The sequence below is a fragment of the Amblyomma maculatum genome, chromosome 6 (assembly GCF_055883805.1).
Source record: "Amblyomma maculatum isolate TAMU_Amacu chromosome 6, ASM5588380v1, whole genome shotgun sequence".
NCBI classification, from domain to species: domain Eukaryota; kingdom Metazoa; phylum Arthropoda; class Arachnida; order Ixodida; family Ixodidae; genus Amblyomma; species Amblyomma maculatum.
The window spans coordinates 52540493-52563850 of record NC_139349.1 but is presented as its reverse complement, the minus strand read 5'-3'; the positions used below and the strand labels follow the sequence as shown (position 1 = coordinate 52563850).

Below are 23358 nucleotides of genomic sequence, written 5' to 3'. Positions count from 1 at the left end.
TTAGAACGAAAAAAGATAGATGTGAAAGAAAAGTCCGCTCTCTGTGCTGACGTACCGCTCACTCTCGTATTCACGCACTTCGCACTCCTGGCGTTCCCCGGATCGCACTCTCTCACCACATGCGATGCGAGCAAGGTCCGATGTTGCATGCGCGCGTCGAAAACCAGGCACGTGCGCCGAAGCGGTGGTCGGGACGCACCACTCAGGGTCCAAGAGGCGGACGGCCGCCGCCAAGGGTAAGGAATAGCGCAGTAGTAAAAAGACGATAGCTAACAGGCGTGAAAGTGGAAAGAGAGAAATAGGAGTTCGTGTCGGGGTAAATCAGTTGCTATGGTCTTACAAGGAGAAGCATCGGCGATGCGCCGAAGCCAGACAACGACAACGGGCTCGGCGCAAGACGCTGCTAGACGAGCTCGTCTTGCTCCTCTAGACACTTTTACGTCTGGTGATGATCCTGCATGAAGTCTTCAGAATGCCTTGGACAGTGATGAGTCGGCATCAACAGGACGAGAAGAATCACAGAGTAGCCAAGAACGGTGGAATGCAACCAAGCGACAACGACGTGCTCAGGAGACTGCTGAAGAACGAGAGAAAAGGCTTGTGAAAGAACGAGTTCGCGATGCTGCCAGAAAGACAAAAAAGGTGTGAAGGGCGTAAAAGACAACGTGCAAAAGAAACTGAGGAGCACGTTTGAGAAAAAGATGTAAATCTTTCGGTCCTGCTGGCCTGATAGCTAATTATCGTATGCTATTATTGCGATAGTGTTAAATTCCCCGTTGTCCAGGGAATAAATAGGGCGTCGTTGCTGTCGGCGTCCACGGCATCGTCATTGCGAGCGAAACATTACGGACATGGCTCTGTGAGGTGACAGCTGAAAGCTGATATGGTTGGTCACTCATTGGTGGAAGGATGGTGTCACGTCACGTGACCACGTGACATGGCCGATTTGACTCGGGCCGTGGAAGAGCAAAGACGTTTGGACTACGCTCGACGGGTTGGTGGATGCGATTCCGCGACGCGGGAGTTTCACCGCCGTTTCACGAATAATCCATCTGCAAGCGTGTGTTCAGTGTGTGATTGCCTATGGCATAAGAATGACTTAATACCTACACTACATGCCGAACCTTAAGCGCAACCATTGCAGTATTACTTGCGCAACTTACCAGGTTTAACCAGAGCTAAACTACTGCCTTTTTGCCCGACACGTTTCCGAATCGTCCTTGAAACGTTTCGTTCTCAAACTGGGATACGGCGACGGCTTTTCAGCTGAACGAGCCCTATGTTCCCCTTTGTCCACACAGGCTGAACATTAACATAGTGCGCTAGAGCGCTAGAGCATTTCAACTGAACCGTGTTTCTGAGGTGTAGATAATTGACTTAACTTAGGTGGTATTGGCAGCTATTTGTAAACACAGTGTACTGTCTCAGAAATTGCATTCTTTGAAACGTGAGGCACAATACATTGCCTTCTAAAGGAAGATTTCTGGATATGATAAAAAGTGGTTGCTGTCGATACTTAACCACTAGTTCCGGTAGCGCTAATTATCGTATGCTATTATTGCGATAGTGTTAAATTCCCCGTTGTCCAGGGAATAAATAGGGCGTCGTTGCTGTCGGCGTCCACGGCATCGTCATTGCGAGCGAAACATTACGGACATGGCTCTGTGAGGTGACAGCTGAAAGCTGATATGGTTGGTCACTCATTGGTGGAAGGATGGTGTCACGTCACGTGACCACGTGACATGGCCGATTTGGCAGGAGCTTCCAACTCGGGCTTCTCAGCTCAGATAGGAATGTGATTGAAATAACACCTTCTTCCAGGGCGCTTGCATTCTGAGTCAAGCGTGCTACCCTTGAGGTTAAGCGGAGTTTACGTGTATGTCGGATGGACTTTCAGAAAAGAAGGGTGATTACGGTTTTATGCTGCAAAGTATTTGCGAAATAATAGAGGCAGATATTAAGGGATTAGTGGTTAAGCGAGTAGGAGAGTCCATGTACGCAAGCGAGAATCTGAAAGGCGAACAGCGGACAATCCTTTAACGCTGTCGTGTCGTGCCCTCAAATGCGAAGCTTAAACAAAGCTTTCCAGAAATATTGTAATCTGTGCGATCCGATTACTGAGTGCTGCAAAGCGCACAATAAGAACACGAGGCTGCAAATACTGACCACTTCGAGAGCGCGTGGCGAGAGATACGGCCCTGACATCGCCTGGCACAAAAGTAGGGTACCTGACTACGTGAGGAGACAACGGTCAATAAGGCGTCTAATACGACATACTCACTAAACGACGTCAAAAAGCAAAACTTTCCCACCGCCAGCTCGTAGTGTTCCATGCATGCTTGATGCATACGCTCTAGGTATTGAGTGCTTATTTCGTACCTCGGCATCTGCGCAACCGTTATTTTCCTGCTTCCAAAAAGAGGTCCGAAGAAAAATCGTTATTTCATTTTCCTCTACGCGGTTCGATACGAGCGGCTTCACAGAGTTTTCATCTTTTTGAATAATGCCTCTATGGTATTTTTTTTTTTTTACGTAACCTTCAACAGCCCCGTCAGTGCTTAAACATTCCTCTTTGTAGGCCAGAGAGGAAAAAGCGCATGTACTATCAACGTCGGTTCTTAGAGAAACATAGATGTCTGTCCGTTGATCCAGCAAATCTGAAATAATGGCGCATGGGAAAAAGGGAAGAAAGGAAAGGTACCAAGCAATAATACAAAGTAGATTACGTAATCACATACACACTTTGAAAGCGTAATAGCTACACGCAAAGCACGTGCAAATGCACATGCACACACAGGCGCAAGCAAAAACAAGTTTGTACAAGCCAGATAAGAAGCAAAGACAGAAGCATCGGGTGGGCCGTTCGGCGGCTGCGACGCGGAAATTCGATCGCGGCAGCTTCGCCCTCCCGCGCCGTACACGAAGACTGCATTAAGAGGTCACCGATGCTCCACCCACCGCTTCCTTTCTGGCTTCTTGTCGTTCTTTACGGAGTCTGCTTGGAAACAGAAAACAAATCTGCAAAAGGAATATAAACAAAGAACGCAAACAGGCGCGAGCAGATGCTAAGAGGGGGGGGGGGGGGGGGTATATACAAGGTTTTCTTTCTGTTTCCCCACTCCGCAATGTGACCCCGGGCTTGTTCAGCTCGTTTTTCAAGCCTGGAGTTTAAACTCTTCAGGGCCTGTGGCGAAGAAAGATTCGTCTTATGGCCTTTTCGCTGTGGCGCCAAAAGGAGTGCGCAGTAGTTACACTTGCAGAGGCGAGCTCGCCGGAGGGCTGCTTTTGAGGGAAACAAGCAGTGCAGCACGGAAAGACATCGTGTTCCCCGATCTAGGGCCCGCGCAAACAGTGAAGCATCGGCTAGAGGAATGCGTAAAGGGAGGTTATACTGAATGTTTTATTTTCATTTCCTGGTTCGCGAAAGAGCACGTCGCCGACGTACGTTACCTAAAGCTAACTTACTTCGGGGATCATTTGGTTAGAGTTACCTGAAGTGGGGAGTCAAGATCGAATGAAGGGAAGGCTTTCTTGCCCGCACTGCGCCTTTGTCTGATTTTGTTTCGTTTATTATTCGTTCAAGCCAGTAGCCAACTAAAGTAACACATTAAACACTATAGCCAACGTTGGGATAATGCCCTGAAGTAACCTACGTGATGCCCTATAAAGAACTTCAGTCGCGCAATAATTTGTTGCAGTTGGGCATACTTGAAAAACTGCAGCCACGTGTCAGGTGCCCGCTGGCTTGTTGATTTAATAAAGCAACGCGCACAAATGCGGCATTTCTAGTATTCTTTGACACACAGGTTGGCGACATTTTCGTCCACGTTACATAAAGCTGTATGAAATTTGTAATTTTGAATGTGAAAGTATTTCTTGGCCCACAATGACACAGACAGAGCCTGTCATAAGAATGTGTCCGCACGAACCGACACTTAAGATAAAAAATCACTTTACCGCCAGGAACGACCCCCCTTCCGCTCCTCAGCCGAGCGAGGGTGAGTGAACAATGACGCAAAAGCTATGACAACGGACACTCACCAGCTGCAGCTACAATGGCATAAAATTCCACTATTATCCTGTGACTGCGCGTTCCAGCACACACAGAATATCTTCCTTCTTCCACGGTAATCTTCGTTAGTCTTACATGAAAATAACACTCCGGATGTCCCCGTGACAACACCCTCGTTGACCAGAAAACTACTACTACGACTCAGATATCCACCCGAATGCCGGGTACGGGCGCATAACGACTGTCGCGGTAAAACAGGTGGTTTGCCTTTTATATTAGTAATTTTAGCGCAGGTGAATTAATAAAACGGATGTCTCTAAAAAATGCATAACAATTCAGCTACATGGCGGTCACCTCATTTCGATCGGACGCCATAAAGCTACCGTAAAATGTTATTGCGTAAACTGTATAGCAGAAGGCTACTCTTGTGCTTTTTCGACGCCACTGCCTGAACTAAATAGTACGAAGCCCTTTTCCTGTTCTTACCGAGATAATGGATTCCAATGAAGAATTCGTTCAAATTAAGCGTATTTTCTGTGTTCGCGTTCTGCATCAGATGGAACTGCTTACGCCTTACGGACGCAATAGCAACGACTTAAGTTTGAAGTCAAACCGACCTCCCAACTTGAGGCTTAAGAGCATCGCCAAAACAGGCAGGCGACTGTGGCAGTGCTGGCAGCCAGGACCAAAAGTTCTCAACTGATTTGATAGCCATAATCTATAAAGTGTATTTGAAGGACAAACAGGTAAACAAGGCGTTAAAGGTCCTAGTCTTCAGAAAATGCCGCGTCGGCGTTGTCGCCTATCTTGGGGTCGACGTTGGCGTCATGAGCGAAAACACGTGACCAAGGCGTGTGGCGAGTGACATGGTCGAGCACTCATTGGTCGGTGGGTTGCGTGACCTCACTAGACCAGATAGCAAGGCTACGATGGCAGAACTTTCCACTGAGGTATCTCTTCTTAAATAGGAGTGTGAGGTGGCAATCAGACCTTCCAGGATTCTTGTGTCCCAGCCCGATGTCCCTATACCACGCAGGCAAGTTCTTTCGGCACGGCCAAAACGGGGAGTATTACTCTGATGATCTTTCACGTTGCGTGGTAGCTTAAGACTGCACTTTAATAAATATGTGCGAGATTACAGAGGCATCAATCAGGGGAGTTGTTGACTAAGCGAGTAGCAAAATGCATTTGAGCGAACGAGCAGCCGCAAGAGGAGCCACAAATAAGAGCCATTTACGCAGTTTTGCCATACGAGCTAAGCCAGAGCTGAATATCTTCTGAATTCGGTCACAATTAATTGTGAAAATTTGGGCTGAATGATGGAATTTAACTGGAGGCGAGCGCGACTTGACTACGTTTTGCTCCCTAGGTATCCTTCAACTTCTTGAAGAGGACGGAGTCCACACGCGAATAGTCGGATACGCTTGATATATATGTGATTTGCACATTAAGAATGGCAGCACCACGTATTAGGAGATTCGCTGCGACAACTAACTGTCACGAGCGCAGCATTCACCAACCTCCTTAGTTTCATTGGGGCATTGCACCACATTATAATTTGAAAATAAACCAAAAATAATGTCCATCAACACGTGTGTCCGTGATTGTGGATTCTCGGATGCATTTCGTAAAAATTACCCCAGTTCTTGGGTTTACAGAAATAAAGTACAGCTTAAAGAAACACCATCTTATTTTCTATTACCTGCCTTCTTCACCACTTCGCCACTTCTCAGTAAATAATAGTAATTGCCTGGGTAGCGCCCGAACATTCAGGCTAATTCTGGCATGCACGGTTACCAAAAAGAGACAATGGTTGCATTGCATATCCTCGAGTGAGGTTTCCAAAAGCAGGGTTGATGAATAGCAGGCATAGCGGCTGAAGGAAGAAGCAGTCGTTCCTGTTATTAGCTATAACTCTATGTCTGTCAGTGCAATCGTTTCGCCGTTACCAAGTCTGTTATTTAGTTATTTTATACTACTCCTCTCTAAAAATTCAGCACCAGTCAGAAAGGTAAGAGTTAATGTAAAATAGCTATGCGTCACGAAGGAAAAAGAACTTCAAAACAAACACATGTTTTTGTACTCTGTCTCATTTTTATTTGCCTAATAATTTTAATACCAACATTTCTTATTTGCAACCGCAATGTAACCCGTCTCAATTCTCTTCCGATGTATTTCACTTGAAAGATTGTGCCTAACACAGCGCCTAACACAGTGTAGAGTATGTTAGGCGCTGTGCGCCTGATGCTGACTATGACCACGATACAGGTGCCGTGATGCACACGCAAAGGTAGTAGCGCTCATTGTTTTTTACAAACGAATGGTCAGCGCCAAACACAGATGGCACTACTTCGCTAGCCAACGTGAAAAGTAATTTTGTGACAGTCAGCTAATGAGAGCAGGAAGCCCTACGGAATCTTCATGGGTCTCAATATTGTGAATAGCGCGTGCCAAAACATTCGTTTCACACTCGATATTACAATGTTGCAGTGCTGTAGGTTTTGAAGCTTAAAAAAACTACTGAAAATTTTCAAAATAACAAAATGTTCATTATTCTCCGGCAGTTGTCACGTCACAGATCTTCACATCCGTTTTAACTAGAGAAAAAAACAACGACGTACTTTTGATGTTACGGCTCCATGAATTGGCATCAAGACATCGGGACTGGTAGTTTTCTTGCTGATTTTTTGTTCGCAGCAGTAATGCCAACATTGAGTTGCTTAATTTAAGCACTGAGAAACAAGTTTCAGCTCAGCCGAGATACTATGTTATGGTTTATATAAACAGTTGCCACACTGGCACTCAAGTTGCTTCAAGGAATTCTGGAAGGAAAACGGACAATAGTCTATAGCATTGTCCTACGTGTTACGCACTGCAATACTGTCAGCTCGAACCTACCTTTGCAGCTATGTTCATGGCAGAGCATTTGGTAAAATAAAACAAAATGACCGAAATAAAGCAAGACATCAAACTCCCCTCTCTTCCCCCTACGCGCTCGGTTCAGTTGGCGACGAAAGAATACGCCCAATTGTTATGGCCGCTGCGCATAACGCCACACCACAAAACCGCAGGGTGATGCAAGGAGAAAAAAACGAAGGGCTGCATTTCAGAATTTACGAGCGGGCCCAAGCAGTAATCCTCGCGTCGATAATCTTTGCCCAACTGGCCACGCAGCTCCGGAGGACTATATACAAAAAGAATGCCCGCGCAAATTATATGAGCGTCGTTCGCGGATTGATTTTCGCTTATCCAGCTGCAGCAACACTTACTTGTCTGTTATTACTCTTATTATTCCTTCCTTTCTCGGCGCACGCACGTTTATCGGGAATTCTGGCAGCAATCCAGAGTATTGAGCCACTCATTTCAATGTACGCGCACATGCTGAACGTCGCTGCCAATTAGAAATCGAAACCATCGAACGAAGAAGTCGGAGAACGCTTCACGAAACTCAGTAGAATGATTGTGTTTTCCTCTGTCGCAGCGCTTCGGTTTTCATTGCACTTTTTTTTTTTCTTAATGGGAAAGGCGGGCGAAGAAGAGGGGGGGTGGGGGGGGGTATGGGGAAATTCGTTCTCTCTAGAAATGTTTACTTCCAAAGTTCATATTCCTCTCTTTTATTCTTTTTTATGCTCTGCAGGCACTTTTAGTTCCGTCGTTTTGTTTTTCTTTACTCTTCCGTTTTCCGCGCTGCACGCCAGCACGAAAAGGAAGGAATACGACGTTTGTAATCATTGGAGTGGTTTTTCGAGCAGGGAGCTTCCATCGTTCAATCGCTGCCCACTTGACGTGATTAGTTTCAGCGCAGAAATGAGCAATCTTAATTAAGCTGACGGTATGTCTGTATCGAGTGCTCCTAATTGATCCGTGCGCGAAGGGTAAAAACGAACCGCCCTTCTATTTTACTAATGGTATATGTCATCGTTTCAGTCGCCCACCGAGCAGATAGCTACCAAATATTTGGGTCACGTATGTTTGCAGTCTGCTCCGCCTTCAGTTTTCATTCTTTCTCATATGGCGTCAAACTTTTTCATTTTAATTTTCTCTATGAGATTTGATGTTCGTGTGCTTGTGTATGTGCGCTATGAACGCAATGAACGTTGGAGGTTAATCTGGTATCTACGCGCGGGTTAACAAAGTTCTTTTATGGTTGTTTTCTTACAACGGAAGGCTGACTAGATTCCTGAAATGATAGAAATAACATTAGTAAAATAATATTGCGGCACATATCGAATACCAAAAATGCAATGGGTCCCAAAAAGCAACTAAATCGACTGTTTAGAAGAGTGTGGTTAATTACCAGCCACAGCGGTGACCAAAGAGCGGAAGCAGCCCATTCCGTACAACAGACTGTTGATGTTCATTCATATTTCACTGTCGACGTCGACACAGTGGAGCAGCATCTGCCTTATTTGTTTATATAGAAACGTTTGTTGTTTTGCAGTGACCTTTGTTCTCGTTGAGTGCGACATTAAATGAAAGACACATTCTTATTTCACACATTTTCAAGGGCAATGAGATGAAATTGAAGCAGTCTTCTGGCGGGTGCATCAAAATATGGAGACCTTGAGCATGGTGCCAAAAATGGCGTTTCGTGTTTAGTGATGAATTCCAGTTCACCCTATTAAATAACGAAGGAACGCAAACAAGATCGGATGCTTGGAAAGTGAATTTGAATGGCTATATTTGCATTACGTTTTTTTTTTCTTTTTTTAATCTCGCTGAGGAGGTACTTATCGAGTCTCTTTACAATGTCAACGCCTCGGGGAAACCTTTTTCTATATATATCTCTAAGCGCTCCACTTTATTATGTTTTTTTACTCATTCCAAACGCTATGAGTTCTACGAAGTCCACTAGAAAGAGCTTTGGATGAGTTGACGAACAGAGGGTGAGCAGAACAATGACGCCTGACGACCCGAAAAGCATTAATGAACAGACGCTATAGACACGAATGTATCTAGCTGTAGACGCGAAGGGAAGCCTCAATCCGCTAGCCAACATCTCTTATTTGTTCTTGTTCAATGGGCTATGGCTATAGACATCGGAGCGCATGAACAGTGAACAGAATGCGTCGTGGGATCCGTAAGGAACGATGCGTAAAGTGTCACCACTTTGCGCATTCTTAGGAGTAAAAGCGAAGACAGTAACGAGAGACGACGCAGTGCCTCGTGTAGAAACTGCATAATTACTTCACGTGCGCACAGGGAGCAATTCATAGGATGGGATACAGACACTAACTCTGAAAACGTAGAGTTGCTAATATGTATTCGCCCATCACTGGGAACCTCGTACGCAGGCTTTGCAGCATTAGTGCAGAAACTACGGCCCTATATTTATGTGGGCAGATATTAGAGAGATTTAGCTTACCGTGGTCCGCGATCCGCCACCGTGGCTCTCTACCGCGCGTGGGCGGGTCGGTCAAGCTGATTGGTCCCGACGCGGCAGGTCTGTGTGCCGACATCCAGTATGTTGCGCCATCTGTCGGCGTCAAGGGGGGTCTGGGCATGCGCACTGGAACGCGCGGTGGTGGATCCCAGTAGCGGATTGCGGATCACGGTAAACTAAAACTCTCTATTACTGTGTCTCCGCAGGGTATAGGCCGGCGAGCGGTGTGCAGATCGTGCGACTTTCGGTTCCCACCTGGGTGGAAAACGGCACCGAGGACTCGGTTCTGCTTGACTGTGAGTACGCGTACACGGAGCGTGACGACTCGCAGCTGGTGGTCAAGTGGTTCCTAAACGACGACCCCAAGCCCATCTACCAGTGGATCCCCGAGCTGGAGACGCGCCACGTGTCACAGAGGCTCAAGGGGCGCCTCAACACGGACTTCACGGTCACCGGAAACCACTTCACCAAGTTCCGCGCTCTTAATCTATTGCGGCCCACCACTGAGCTGAGTGGGCGCTACTCGTGTCACGTGACTTCGCACAGCAGCCAGGACCAAAGGTCGCAACTCATGACTGTTTATGGTTCGTTCACTTGACTTTACTTTTTTTTTCCGTGAGTATGCTAGATTACAGTCCTACATTCTTATTTGTTCAACTATGCTATAGACTTTGCTGGGAGTACTGCGCTGGGCGGTACTAGCGGTATATGCAAGCAAATGGACTGAAAATATGTGGTTTAGTTATAAGATGCAATAGAGGAGTTGCTGTTGTGAAGAAGCTGCTAGCACTCTCCTGATCAACTTATACTATATTTGTCCGAGTACAGAGCGTGGTCTATGTATATTTAGACAGATAATTTAGCCCTTTCACATTTCAACGCTTCTCTTATTTCAAAATTTCCGATTATTACATGCAATGACCAACAGGCTTTTTAGCTTTCCCATTTCCTTCAGTTGAACGATTACCTACGCTACGCGGCATGCGCGTTACAATATCAAAATTATTTGCTGTATAAGAATCAAATTATTTCCGGTTGAACTGCCCGAAATAAACCTTCTTAAAAGTATACTGTACAACGTACAATCTTTTATAATTTTACTTCGACCACATCAGTGTGCATTTTACGGCCTCGTTTTCCGCGAAAAGCAATTTGTTTTGCTGGTTTGCTATAAAAGTTTGCGCCATAAACTAGCTCAGAAAAGGCCGATATACCGCCTTTTTGTTTTTCGGAAACGTTTGGTAAAATCGAACAATTTTATGAAGCGATTAATGTTGATAAAATTTTCTGAACAAACAGGCTTTGTTTTTATCTTTTTCTTCAGCCTTCATATTTGGGGGGAAAAGGATGTCCATATCAGATTACTATATACAAAATTACAGTGTCTTTAATTTTTGTAAAATAATTTGTTGTCAGTAATGAAATTTTTATTTCTTTAAAAGAAATTCTCGTTGGGCTTTTTCCTATATTTGTCGAATTTAAGATGGCGGTCAATGAGCATTTTTCTTTTTTTTGTCCAAACCTCGGTTGGACAGTGTTTGCAGAAACATGTCTCTTGATTCGCTGCTAAAGATACCATCGCTGCTAAAGATATACAATGCTTTGATTTGCGATTTCTCTTTTTCTCGTCCCACCCTCCGCAGCACGTCCGAAGCACTTCGTGTTCAACTTCTCGCGGGCTGCCGAAGAGTCGGCGACAACGTTCGTGTGCGAAGCAACGGGGGCCTTCCCGCTGCCGACATTGTCGCTGTACCGGCTGGACGAAGGCTCTTCGTCGCCGCCGCGGCGCCACGCCCTCGCGCCAGCACAGCGGGTGACGCCCCGCCAGGACGGCTCCTACGTCACGCGTGTCACCAGCCAAGTGCCCGACGAGCAGTTCTCGCGCACCGGACGACACCTGTTCGTCTGCCTGCTCTCCATACCGGGCACCGACTTCAAGAAGCAACGCCTCATCGAATTCTACCCCGGTGAGCACTCTGTGGGCTTTATCGCACCTGCTCTATGACGGGCCGTATATTATAGTATCCTAGCGCTACCTTTGCTGTCTACGAGCGTTGTGAAGATGTTTCTTACCACTGTGACATAAGTATAGCCTTTATTCATCTCTTGGTACTGTTTAGAAGAATACAGAAATAGTATCCTTCCATAAGCAGGAGTAAAACGTCATTTGCCCTTAAATGTGGGCCTCTAGCGAAGGGCGTTGTTCGATTGTCGCGTGGTACAGTTAACTCGCGGTTCCTATCTTAGCAAAGTAGAGTTTTGGGCTAGTTGGTTCTCTTGTCCTTGTCTGTTCCGCGCTACGCCTCCCAGTAATCATGTCCTTTCTTAGCACCTGCCAGCCTCCTGCATTGTTACTTTACGAGGTGCAAGGACATTACGTGCGACGTCGTGAGGAATAATCTTTGCACTTGGCAGAGAACCTCATTTAAGGCTCGTGGTTATTGAGCTGTATGCGACCTATCTTCAAGCTCAGAACTTGTGAGGCTGACGAAACGCTTGATATTAAATTAGAAGGAATGGATTCAGGAATATAAAGAACAAATTAAGCAGGAAAGAACATGCGGAGACGCAAAGAAAGCAGCACGGGTTAGAAGAGAAGCTCGAGATAATTGGAATATATAGAGAATCTATAGCGGGGAATGGGGAAGGATAACGTGGTTGATGACTGAACATAAATGAAACCTGAAGAAGGCAGAGACTCAGTTTTGGAGCCCCAAGCACACCGAGCGTGCTACAAACCAGACCGATGTCGTAATTAGTCGACGTTATTGCGAAAAGACGTTCCACAGGAGACGTCGCAAAAGAATTTCGCGCCAGGACATACCAAGGTAAATGTTCTTCGGAACGTTGGCTATAATCAACTGCTGTGTCACAAAACCTGCATTGATGGATCAAATGGATTAGTAGTACTGGGACGTCAAATCTATTTCTATTTTGTTTTTCTTAATTATCTTGCTTTATAACCCCATTTATCTATTCTGCATGTACACAGGAGGTTATCTATACCTAAAGCGTCCAGCGGGTAGTCGTCGCTTAAATAGGATATAGTTCAAATACTTTTTCATGGAGCTCAGGCATGAACACAGAAGCGGGAAGTAAAATGGTGTGAATTCATAAAAGGAAAGCTGTGGCATCACTCCAGCATAGAGAATATTATTTTTAATTTTATTCAGAACTGTGCAATACTGGATAGTAAAAGAACCAAAAAACAAGGCTTTCTCCTTTTGTTTACCAAGCACTTTTGCTCGCGCACTTGAGGCACATAAGAGCGCCGCATATCACCAGTACGAACTTAACACGCAAACCTGGCAAAACCTGAGTTAAGCCGCCCATATAGCCGCCACCAGAATGAACATCACTACCATCGTTTGAACCTCTGTGCCCTCCTTGAAAAAGAACAAAATAATCGCCGTTCCCAGATTTCCACTTGCGGTTACCGCCGCTTTAAGTGCCAAGCATGCCACTCGCGGCATGATAACACAACCAGTGTGAAAGAACAGCTGGCTCTCAATGGGGGAAAGGCGGAAGAGAGCCTTTCCCGGCCTGTATCCTAGAGAGATTCCCAGCGCATCAAAGAAGATGACGGCTGCAAGGCAGGAAAGGGACAATGTGGGAAGGAAAAGGAGAAAGTTGTGTAGCATGTTGGAGGTGGGGAGGTGGAAGAGCGGTGGGCGTCCTCGATATAACTGCTTTCAACCGCCTCAATTAATTACGCCAAGACAGATTGCGCGCTACGGCACCAATCCGCACGTCAAGGGTGGTCGGGACCGAACCGTCGCGGCGTCTCGTGGGGGGCGGGTTAGGCCTTCGCGACGTGCGGCTGGGGCGGCTTCGAACGTGCTGGTGCGTGCGTGTACATGTGTGTGCACACAAACGCAGAGACTGAAACTTATGCGCAGCCTCGTCCTGTACACAGGGATGCAGGCCCACTCTTACGTCACCTCCTCCCCTTCCCTTCATCCGCTGCTTCCGGATACACACGGGAGGAGCGGAAAATGCGATTAACACGAAGATTCATGCGCGCTCTCGCGCGCTACGCACTGCACCCACATTCTTCGTGCCGCAGACGCAAGCCTCTTCTAGCGGAGCAGAGGAGACTGGGAAGAGCGGACAGAAGTGTTTGCGGGAAGAAGGCGCTAGAGAGAAAGAAAAATAGGGAAGAAAGGAATGGGAACTAAAGTAGAGGAGGAGAAGCGTGGCCAGGAAGGGTGCTTCGCTTCTTCCTTAATTTCGGGGGCGGGTGGCCTCTTCTCGCGGGAGTTTGAGCACCGAAAAGACCATTACTAAGTGCACGAGGGTAGCGGTGAGGAAGGAGGGAATGAACCGGCAAGCTGGAGGTGGTCTGCGTTGAGCTTTGAGGAGGAGAAGGAGGAGGAAAGTAAAGCAGAGGAGGAGACCCGGGCCGGACAATGTGATTCGCGATTTACGTCCTCATCGCGGAGACGTGCTGGTCTCAGCGCTACTAATTGCCGAGAGATTCAGCAATTGGGCCCTCAGGGGCGGCGGCGGCCTGCTTTCCAAATGGTGCACATGCCCCGCTGAGCTGCCGGCACATTCCTTTCGTGGCGCACGCAAAAGGGGAAAAAAGCGCAGCAACACGAGAATTAAGCAGGCCTGCCAGCGAGCGGAGACGGGCTCGCGCGACAAATGGGAAAGAATGCGCGCCACACCAAGGCTGCGGTCTTCAAGCGGTCCTGTTCTGCCTCTGCCCTGACGTAACCCACTGATGAAGTGCAGGGCATCGTTTTATTGCAAAAATTGCTTGGTAATAATATTAGGTCTGCAGGGTTTACATTGTATTTAAGAGAAGAATACAGTGCGATGGAAAGGCTGACAAAGTTCTCTCTGCTCAGCCGATTTGCGATGTTTTGCGTATGATTCGGCACTTGTAGATGCTGCCGCTGCTGAAGATTAACGAAATAATAATTCCAGTTTAAGGTGCTACAAATAACGACTCTAGAAATACCATGCCACGATGTTATTTGCATTCAGCTCTGAATACACTGCTTAGTTTGGCGTTGAACCTTAAGCTTAAGTTTTCCGCATAAAATGTTGCTAACTAAACCTAAGCTAAGCTGCGCGGGTATACGGCATGCACGTAAAGTAGCATTAGGAAGCGCAATAAAAAGCTAATCATAAAAGAGCGAGATTTCTTCGTGAAAATGAAATATTACTTTAAAGATACCGCAGTTTAAGGCTTTTTACGTAACATTAGCACGAAGGGTTAATTAAGAAAGTTAGAGCGGTCGATGCTTTCTAAACCTAGGTCTGATTTTGAAATTTTGTCCGATGCGTGCATGGATCGACATAAGTTTGAGATATTGCAGAAAAGGCGCTGAAAAGGCCAAGTTTCTGTCAAAGCATTTTCTTAATCAAAATCAAATTAGTCCTATATTAGGTAATTATATGTAGCGCGAATTATCGATCATCTTTTGAGGAAGCAAGAGACCGAAAAAATTAGAAACGCGTTGCCTTAAAATTGAGGAAACGCGTCGTTTCTCGAAAACTATGTTGCTGCATCAGGAGATCTGACATGCGCCATTTTCATAACACAGTGAAGAGATTAATGCGTACGAGGGCTAAATTTTCTTGGCGGTGACGGCAAGCAGGCACGCGCTCTCAATGCTGACTGAGTTTTTATGATTTTTTTCTCTCTTAAAGGGTGTGATAAATGACCCCAGAACTTCGCGTGCTATGACTATAAAAACTTACGGATGCAAATATGCGATGGCTTAAGTAAAACAGATATTATTGAAAAAAATAATCACCTTGTTTAACTGGTGGTAATCTGAAAAATGTATTTTTTATTATAAAATCTTATGGAAATAACCATTTCTAAAAGGCCTGCTGCCTCATTCGGGCGCACTGATTCAATACTTTTTCTATAGATGTATCACGACACCTATCCTATACCCCACATCGATTGGAGCAAGCTTTCCGTTCACGTTTTCCTATTGTGACGTGCATCTGAAAGCCGTATCCTAACACTTTCGAATTTTCCTTTAAAGCTCGGGTATGTGCGGCACCTGCGGAGAGGAGGTGCACAAGATAATGCCCTTTCTAGTGCATTTATCTTCTTCTTCATCAGCATAATGGTTGTGCGAATGCTACAAAAATGGTGTAACATTGCTGCTCAGTTTACATCACTTCAATTTATTACCTTGAAAAGGCTAGTCAGAGAGCGTTGCATTAGCACCCTGCGTATATACTGCACACAGCAATGAAAGTACAATTATGGAGCATTCTGAAGCTCCGTTTTTAAGGGTTTGATGCGATTACGTATGCTAACTCCCGTTCATACAAAGCCCCACTTTAACCGAGCCGTATAAAGCTGCCTGCGTGACCTAGGAGTATTGTCTAATAACAGCTGGAAGGTTTATTCTTACTCCAACTGCCCATCTCGAATGACCAACCCAAATTGGCAGTTCCTCCCAGGTTTCTGATAATGTGTGGACTTGTTAAGTTGCTCAAACCATCCATGATTCTGTTCTCGGCTTCCACCTGCCACCTGACAGCGCCATGCCCGTGATTGTTTGCACACACCGTCGATGTCACATGTTAACGTGATAGCTTTAAAGGTCCCGTTCACTGAAAATCCGGCGTCGGCGCCAGCCTTGTAAGCAGCAAAAAGTATCGAGCATGGCGATGGCAAGAGGCATCTGATGAACCTGCATTCTTCTCCTGCTGTAACCTCATAAAGCGGTGTATGTATCCAATAAAACAAAATATCTATCCGACTTTAGCATCACCGTAGTGATAACTTTAAGTATATTTCCCGAGCAGACAATTGTAGTCACTTTATTGATATTGAGGCGCCCGAAATAAAACATCGGGGCACACCTAAAGCTCCTTAAGAGCTGAATATGACAACATCCGAATCCACCTCTGTTCCTGCTTTGTTTTGGTGTTTCATTTTTAGCATTTCTTCTTTCAACAAAAGTGTTTTTCTTTCTTCATATTCACTTTGTATTGCAGTCTGGTTGCAGTTGCGACTTTGTGGAAGACGTCAAAACTGTACAGAACCTTGTCACATCAACTGCCAGGTGCAGCCTCTGATACCACCAGCGAACTCTGCTGGGAAATTTCTAATTGCTAGAGATACTGATGACGTCACAACTTCACGTGACCTGGCCGAGTGCAGATTGGTCGTCGGGGAGTGTGACGTCGCGAAACCACGCGATCTATTTCAACCAATCAATGAATTTCACGGCACAAGATGGCACAGGCATTTCTTCTGAATTCGGATTCTAATAGTACCGCTTCAAAAAGCCCCTGGTCGAGCGTCACCGTACGTGTAACATCTAGAGAAGTGGCAGCTGGGGTATGCTGCTATGCCCCCTTACGGCATGCGTCAAGACTTCCGACCGCACCTCGTGAAGATGAACCAAGCTCGGCTGCATTTCTCGAGACTGGAACATAGCAGCCCACTCTATGGCAGAGAGAATACCACGCCCTACTCCTTTCTGCAAGCGCTGCACAAATACAGTACATATATCAACACATCGCGACCCGCAATAGCCACAAGCGACTAAAGATCTGCTCATTTGGCGAAGCCTGAAGTGCAGAAAGGGCATGACGTGAGAGAGAGAGAGAGAGAGAGAGAGAGAGAGAGAGAGAGAGAGAGAGAGAGAGAGAGAGAGAGAGATAGAGAGAGAGAGAGAGAGAGATGGGACACAGCGTTAACATGCGACTAAATTTTATTTGCGGCCCAGAAGCATATAAACAGAAGGAAGCGCGCACACACACACAAACACACACAAAATAATAAGTAATAAGAAAAGAATCATCACACGCGCATGCCATAACCATCTAAGAGCGTTTTTTTCCTTATCTGACAGATTCACAGATGAAATGCTGCCGCATACAGCTGCATTCTTGAGAATCAAGCGTGCCTCGATTATTTCGCGTATGCATCGATTCCTGCTCCTTTCGTCAACAATGCACTGAACACACGCTTAATCATGTGCGTACACAGGAATCCTATGTGGATATCTTATTGCGTTGGCAATGTCTTCTTAGGATTTCTGAATAAACGACCGCTGTGTCGTGCGTCTCTCTCACATCCTTTTTTTTTTTTTTTTTGAGCTTCAGACTCCCCCGAAGGGAAAGAACTCTACCAACTAGCCGAAGAAACCTCCTTGGTGAAGGTCATCGCGACGGTATGGTTGTTGACGCAGGCGATTTCAGCACTATCTTCCTTGCGAGAAGAATTAGACAATTAAAATAACCTCTGGGGCCGCTCATTGCATCTCCCTCTTCTCTGTCTTTTGCGCTGGTCTAATTTTTCAATGCTGGACGAGCACAGCAGCAAAGTGCGTGGAGACCGTTCAAAGATTATCCAGCTGTCGCTATCATAGACCTCACAAGCTTTTAGTTATCGACGTATTATGACGTCGTAATCATATGTGCGCGTCTTTTGTAAATACCACTTTAATTCTGTCCTTTCATTCTTTCGGAAATAAAAAGCAACAAAAAAAAGCCTTTCCCTGTAATCGGTTCCCGCTCAATGACTGAATCGAGGAATGCGAGGCCGGTGGTAGGCTATGACATTGCTTTTAGGTGTGCCTAGCAATAAATTTCATCGATCAAGCCGAACCACGAAGCTCAGTATCGCCGGCCACAGCATTGACCGTGATGCGACAGCGCTTCGTAACACGTGTTTTCGATCCGGGCGGCCGTGTTTCCACGGAGCGAGGTCACCTAAAAGCCCGTCGGCCGTTGCCGAACGAGCGGCGTGGTTGTGCATGCGGCCAACGGATGATGCATTCGAAGCATGAAGCCGACTTTGGCCCAAAAGCTGTATCAATCTCGCACCACGGAGTTCTGAAATATGCAACGTGCTCTCGCGCTGGCATTTATAGGGGGGCCGCCGTTGCGTGCGCGCGAGAGAGATCAATGCTGCTTGCATTAAATACGGACGCGATGCCCGCAGCGCTGCTTCGCGCCCGCGGCGTCCGAAGAGGAGCGGAGAAGTTTCGGCGGAATGGCTTTTCAGTGCATTACGGATAATGACGGAGGGAGAGCGTTGGCGAGACGGAAGCGCTGCAGTGAGCCTGACGGCAAAACGGTCGTTCGCGTAGCTGCCCTTGTTTCCGAGTGCGACGGTAATGGTATTTTATTTATTTATTTATTTTTTTTTTTTTTTACGGTAAAAATGAGAAGGATGAGGTTCCTGAACAACAGAGCGCGCGTCGAGAGCCCATAATTTTTGCTCGTGAATTATGGATGAAGTGATGCCAGTGCCGCGACGTTGGGGGCCCAAATGGTCGGTGGCACAAAAACTGGAGTTTCCTCTTTCCGGACATATGCTTCTTGCTCTCTCTTTCCAGCTTTTCTCTCTTCCATTCGCAGATAAGCCCTAATTCATTACTGCTGCCGGGTGATTGGTGATCTTATAATGGGCGCGACAGCACGATTCTTCTTTCAATGCGGTATATTCTGTCCGGCGTTCTGGGTCCCCTCAGGTGGATGGCTGGTCAATGAAAATCTTTGATATGACCTCGCTAAACTTCTTTTATTATTTCCACTTCGTTCCCAAAATGACGAGTACCGTAGACTGGATTGTGCCCTCTAGGTGTCAGCGTTCCGTTTGGCAAGATTTACTGTTTTGTTAACGCGAAAGGGTTAAAGGCCCCGTTCCACAAAAAAACCGGCGTATCGACGTCAACATCGGAGTAGGCGTTGTGAATGAAAACTCACGTGGTGTCTCTGTCAAGTGGCAGCTGGCAGCTGACGTTGCCGGGAACTGATTCGCCGTAGGATCGTGCGACATAAAGTGACCATGCTTCCAACTCTGGCTTCTCAATTAAGACGGGAAGCTGAGGGCAATCACATTTCTTGGACTCTTGCATTGAGAGTCAGGCATGTTGCCCTTAGGCCCCGCAGGCACATTCGTACGGCCTTTTTAATGATCTTAGTTAGCCAGTACTTAAGCCTGAGGTCATAACACAATTCTTTCACATTGGCAAAGTGCTGGTAACCGTTGCACTGGTGAAAATAATTCCTAGCAACCTAGTTCTACATCCTGTAGTTCGGGAGGTTCAACCAGCATTTATAGAGAGAGGGTCGAGCAACTCTTATTGAGGTGCAATAATCCCAAGACGTTTTGGACAGAAGGGCTTGCGGTTTTGTTTAATATTCCAGGATCAAATTTACCACAAGTTATTTCTCCCTGACGATCTCTTCGCTCTTTAACGGTTGTTCGGGTTGAAAGAAGTGCGGGATTGCCCTGATATCAATTCTGCGCAATAAGAATATGATCACTCTACGATATTTGCTTATTCCACTCATTTGTTTCTCATTGCAGAATATTACATGGACGGCTCCGCGTGCCAGAAAATGAGTTGGACACTTTCAATCGCCATGGTTTTACTGATCTGGGCGCAACGATAGTCAGCGAGGAGCCCAACAAAAGGGTAAGTGACTCGATGGTCAATCAATTGGAAAAAAATAGTTATTTCGATTATCTGAAAGCAAACAAAACGACGCCTGTTTTTGCGACTCATTTTCCGCCAAGAAGGCGACTAACAGTAGTAGAAGAATACTATGGATGTCTAATAACGTTTCCGCTTTCCTGATGAAAATTATGAGGACTTGCAAGCGCAAGTTTGTCATATACTCGCTGCTGTGATATTTCACAGCTGTACGGCTCTTGATATCCAGATATGATTTCATTCAGAATAGACAGCATGCTGAGTTCCGTTGTGTGCCGTCTTTGCCAAAAGTAACAGAGCAGCCGCGGCGGTGCTCGGAGATGTCTCGCATCCGAACGACGGCTCTGCGGTCCCGGGCAATAATCCTCGACTACGTGTGCAAGAGGCTAACTTAAGCCGCCGTGCTCGCTTTGCCTTTTTAAAGGAATAGAACGTAAGCGGCTAGAATGTGCGGCGCGCGATTTCAGGCATTAGGAGCGCTGTAATACTGAGCGAAAACACAGGTTTACGCCAAATATTTTCCAATTCTACCAGAGAAGGTGCTCGGCTTAAAGCCCGCTTCAGCCACCAGCCAGGTGTTCAGCTGCAAAGATAGTTCGAATACATAATAGTCTATCAAACAATGAAGTGAAATCGAACTGGCGCTAACCACACCAGATTTTCTTTTTGCGCGTTCTGATGTACCACTGTGGGTGTAATGAACACTGTAATAAGCCATCATATGTATTAGCCTAGGCCTGTTGAAGCAAACAGCGTTCAGTTGTCATCCCTACGAGACACTATGAAACATAAGCTTCTATGGGGAGTTGCGATCTCGGGGGAGGGGTATGCACATCATTTGTTTCCTTTCGAGCGTATGCAAAATTGTCCTTAGGTGCGGGAGATTGCAGTTGGTAAATTAAAATTTTCACATATATAAACTCGCGGACGAAGGCATACATTGGCGCGTTGTTTTCAGTATTTTTCAGTACTCAACCATATGGGGAGTAGGTGATAGCGGCGTTAAAGAAAAGGCCAGAATATAAACTCCATAATTCATGACAACGTAACAAACTACGGAAAGAAAAGAAAAAAGAATAGGTATAGCATTAAAATTCTGCGGGTCACCAGTTTGAGGTATAGCACATAAACGAGTGTAACTGAAGTGTGTAGCTGCAACGTGGAAGAAAAAAATGTGCTAGGACAGGGCACTTAGTGCAGAACAGTAAACGACAGAAATATTTGATGGCAGCTTTGATATCATGGGAAAGAAATGCTGCCCCTGGCTGCGCATAGTCATGTGGTAAAATGAAGTGATGAAATTTAGCTTGGATAATGTCGCTGCATTTGTGGCTGGACTTGGCTGATTGAGGATCACTGGAGGGTGTATCTATTGTTCATAGTTTATAGCTTAGTTCATGATGTTAATCATGGCAGGCGTTAAGACAAAGACAGATAAGTACCGAGATATTAATTAAACAAAGCGAAAAGGGGGACATCGTGAAAATGTACAGATATCAGTTAAAGCTACTTGCGGGGTGTGATTGCGAAAACATTATTGTCTCACTGTGAATACTATTGCGAGGTTCATAGAAAACACTACTCGAATATAAACGCCCGCTTGTTCTCAGGCAATTCAAGCATGCATGGCCTAGACGATAGCTTGGCTTGCTTGCGGCCCAAGGGCCCCAAGTTTCAATACCGCATATAAACCAAAACATTTGTTTAAATTATTTAAATTATGAAGTTAAACAATTGATACACGCGGAAACCTTCAATTCTCTTTTGATCGTATGCGTTAATCTATTCCGTTCCACACTAGACGTCGCGTTGGACACGAGCATAGTGCAGTGTTTGAAATTGCCGCTCGAGGTCGTACAACTATATCACCTGTTTTTTTTTTTTTTTTTTTTTGACGGCTTGAAGCATCGTTACTTACACACCTTATAATGACTTCACATTAAAATATCGTATTAGCAGCTCTTACAAGGGAGTTGATTGTCTGATGAAAGTTGTCGCAGTACGCACCTAGCAAACGCCCACATATTTGGGGCTGATTGCGCGGTATTCGCCCTGTACAAAGTGCACTTATAGACAAGAACCAATAGACCACGTCTAGATAAGGAAATCTACGGTAGTGCCCTCTTAACAACTGGACATGTTTCATTGACAGGCAGCCTTTCGAATTGATTTTTGTTTTTTGTTTTTTAATATCGCAGTTGGCAGCTCCTGTCGACTTTGATGACAAAGATATGACTTAGAATATGCTTTATTCAGTAATCTATCGTTCCTTCGCGCCACGAAACTTCCCTTTGCGCGGTTACAATAGCGCAACTAATATTTTCACGTAAATCCAATTCTTCTTTCGCAGTTTCTGGGCTTCAGCTACAAAGACCAAGTCAAGCACGTCGTCGAAGCCTTCGGTGCCAGAATTAAGACAAGCGAGGCATTGTAAATAATGACCGCACGGACTGCGAAACCCAGAGCGAAGTTCTCCGGGGAGGAATTCGCGCACTAGGTACCCTGACTCCTGACATCACCTCTTGTGTCAGCATGTGGCCAGTACTTTTGCAAGAAGCAACGTTCTCTGAAGAAACACAACAGACCCTCTTACCTATGTTTTGTTTCCTCAGCCTTGGCTTGTACGAAATTTCGCGCAGAGCATCCGTTCATAAATTAAGCGGTCCTGTAAATATAGTAGCGCGTTGTTAAAAAAGAGAAAGAAAAAGGTTATGCACAGGTGAAAAATAAAGAAAGGTGGTATTTATGAATGGATGGTTGGTTGGTTTTTTAAGAATTGCTTTCTTGTTATTTGCACCTAAAACGGCCTGTGAGGTGCAGACACACTACTCAATTTCGGAGTTGGAAATAAGACAGTGCAGCGCTGTTTGTTACAGCTTAATCATGAATTGCCTTACTTTTTTAAACACGTGTAATTTTAATCTGTCTCATAACACACACTGCCGATAAAGCTAAACGATGCTAATATATATTATGAGAAAGTGTGTCCTTTTTGCTTTCAAATTTTTGAAAGCTTTACATTATTGAATTTCCATGAACCTCGGATTCCGCTGGGAACTGTATCTTCTTGTGTCTAGTTAAAGTAGTGTATAGTTCACTGAGCCTGCACTATTAGTCCAAACTCCCAAAACGACTTGTCTAAAACGTCGGTCTTAGATGTCAGCAGTGATGTGCTTAAAATATTTTATCGGTGATTTATTATATTCACTAATTAGGCAGCAAAGCTATATTTGCCCATTTGCCGATCACGATCACTAAAAAGGCAGCAAAACGTTAAGAATGTAGAGCACTAAAGTGTCTTCTCTTTTATTCTCTTCTTCGTCGCTATTTTTTCTATACTGTTTTCTTCTCATTGTTCAATCCTTAAAATTCACATGAGTATACTATACTCGCCGATAATGTTCTGTGAGAAATGTGTGTATACTTCAATTTTCAGCCTAGCCTTCGCTCCAGAGTCAGCAAGATGTCCGCGAGTATAGCGATTAACTCTTTTAACTCAGTAAGTTTGAAGGATTCGGATTCGTACACGG

The 23358-nt window shown here is 45.5% G+C and overlaps 1 protein-coding gene across 1 annotated transcript in view; it reads left to right on the top strand.

Annotated features, from left to right (window-relative positions):
* LOC146185734 (uncharacterized) overlaps positions 1-22558 on the top strand; it is a 38511-nt gene extending 15953 nt beyond the window's left edge. The window contains exons 2-5 of the mRNA XM_084607904.1: positions 9602-9979; positions 11039-11362; positions 19702-19810; positions 22179-22558. Coding sequence (XP_084464030.1) covers positions 9602-9979; positions 11039-11362; positions 19702-19787 — 788 coding nt within the window. The 3' untranslated portion in view covers positions 19788-19810; positions 22179-22558. The remainder of the gene's footprint in view (positions 1-9601; positions 9980-11038; positions 11363-19701; positions 19811-22178) is intronic.
* The last annotated feature ends 800 nt before the right edge of the window (positions 22559-23358 follow it).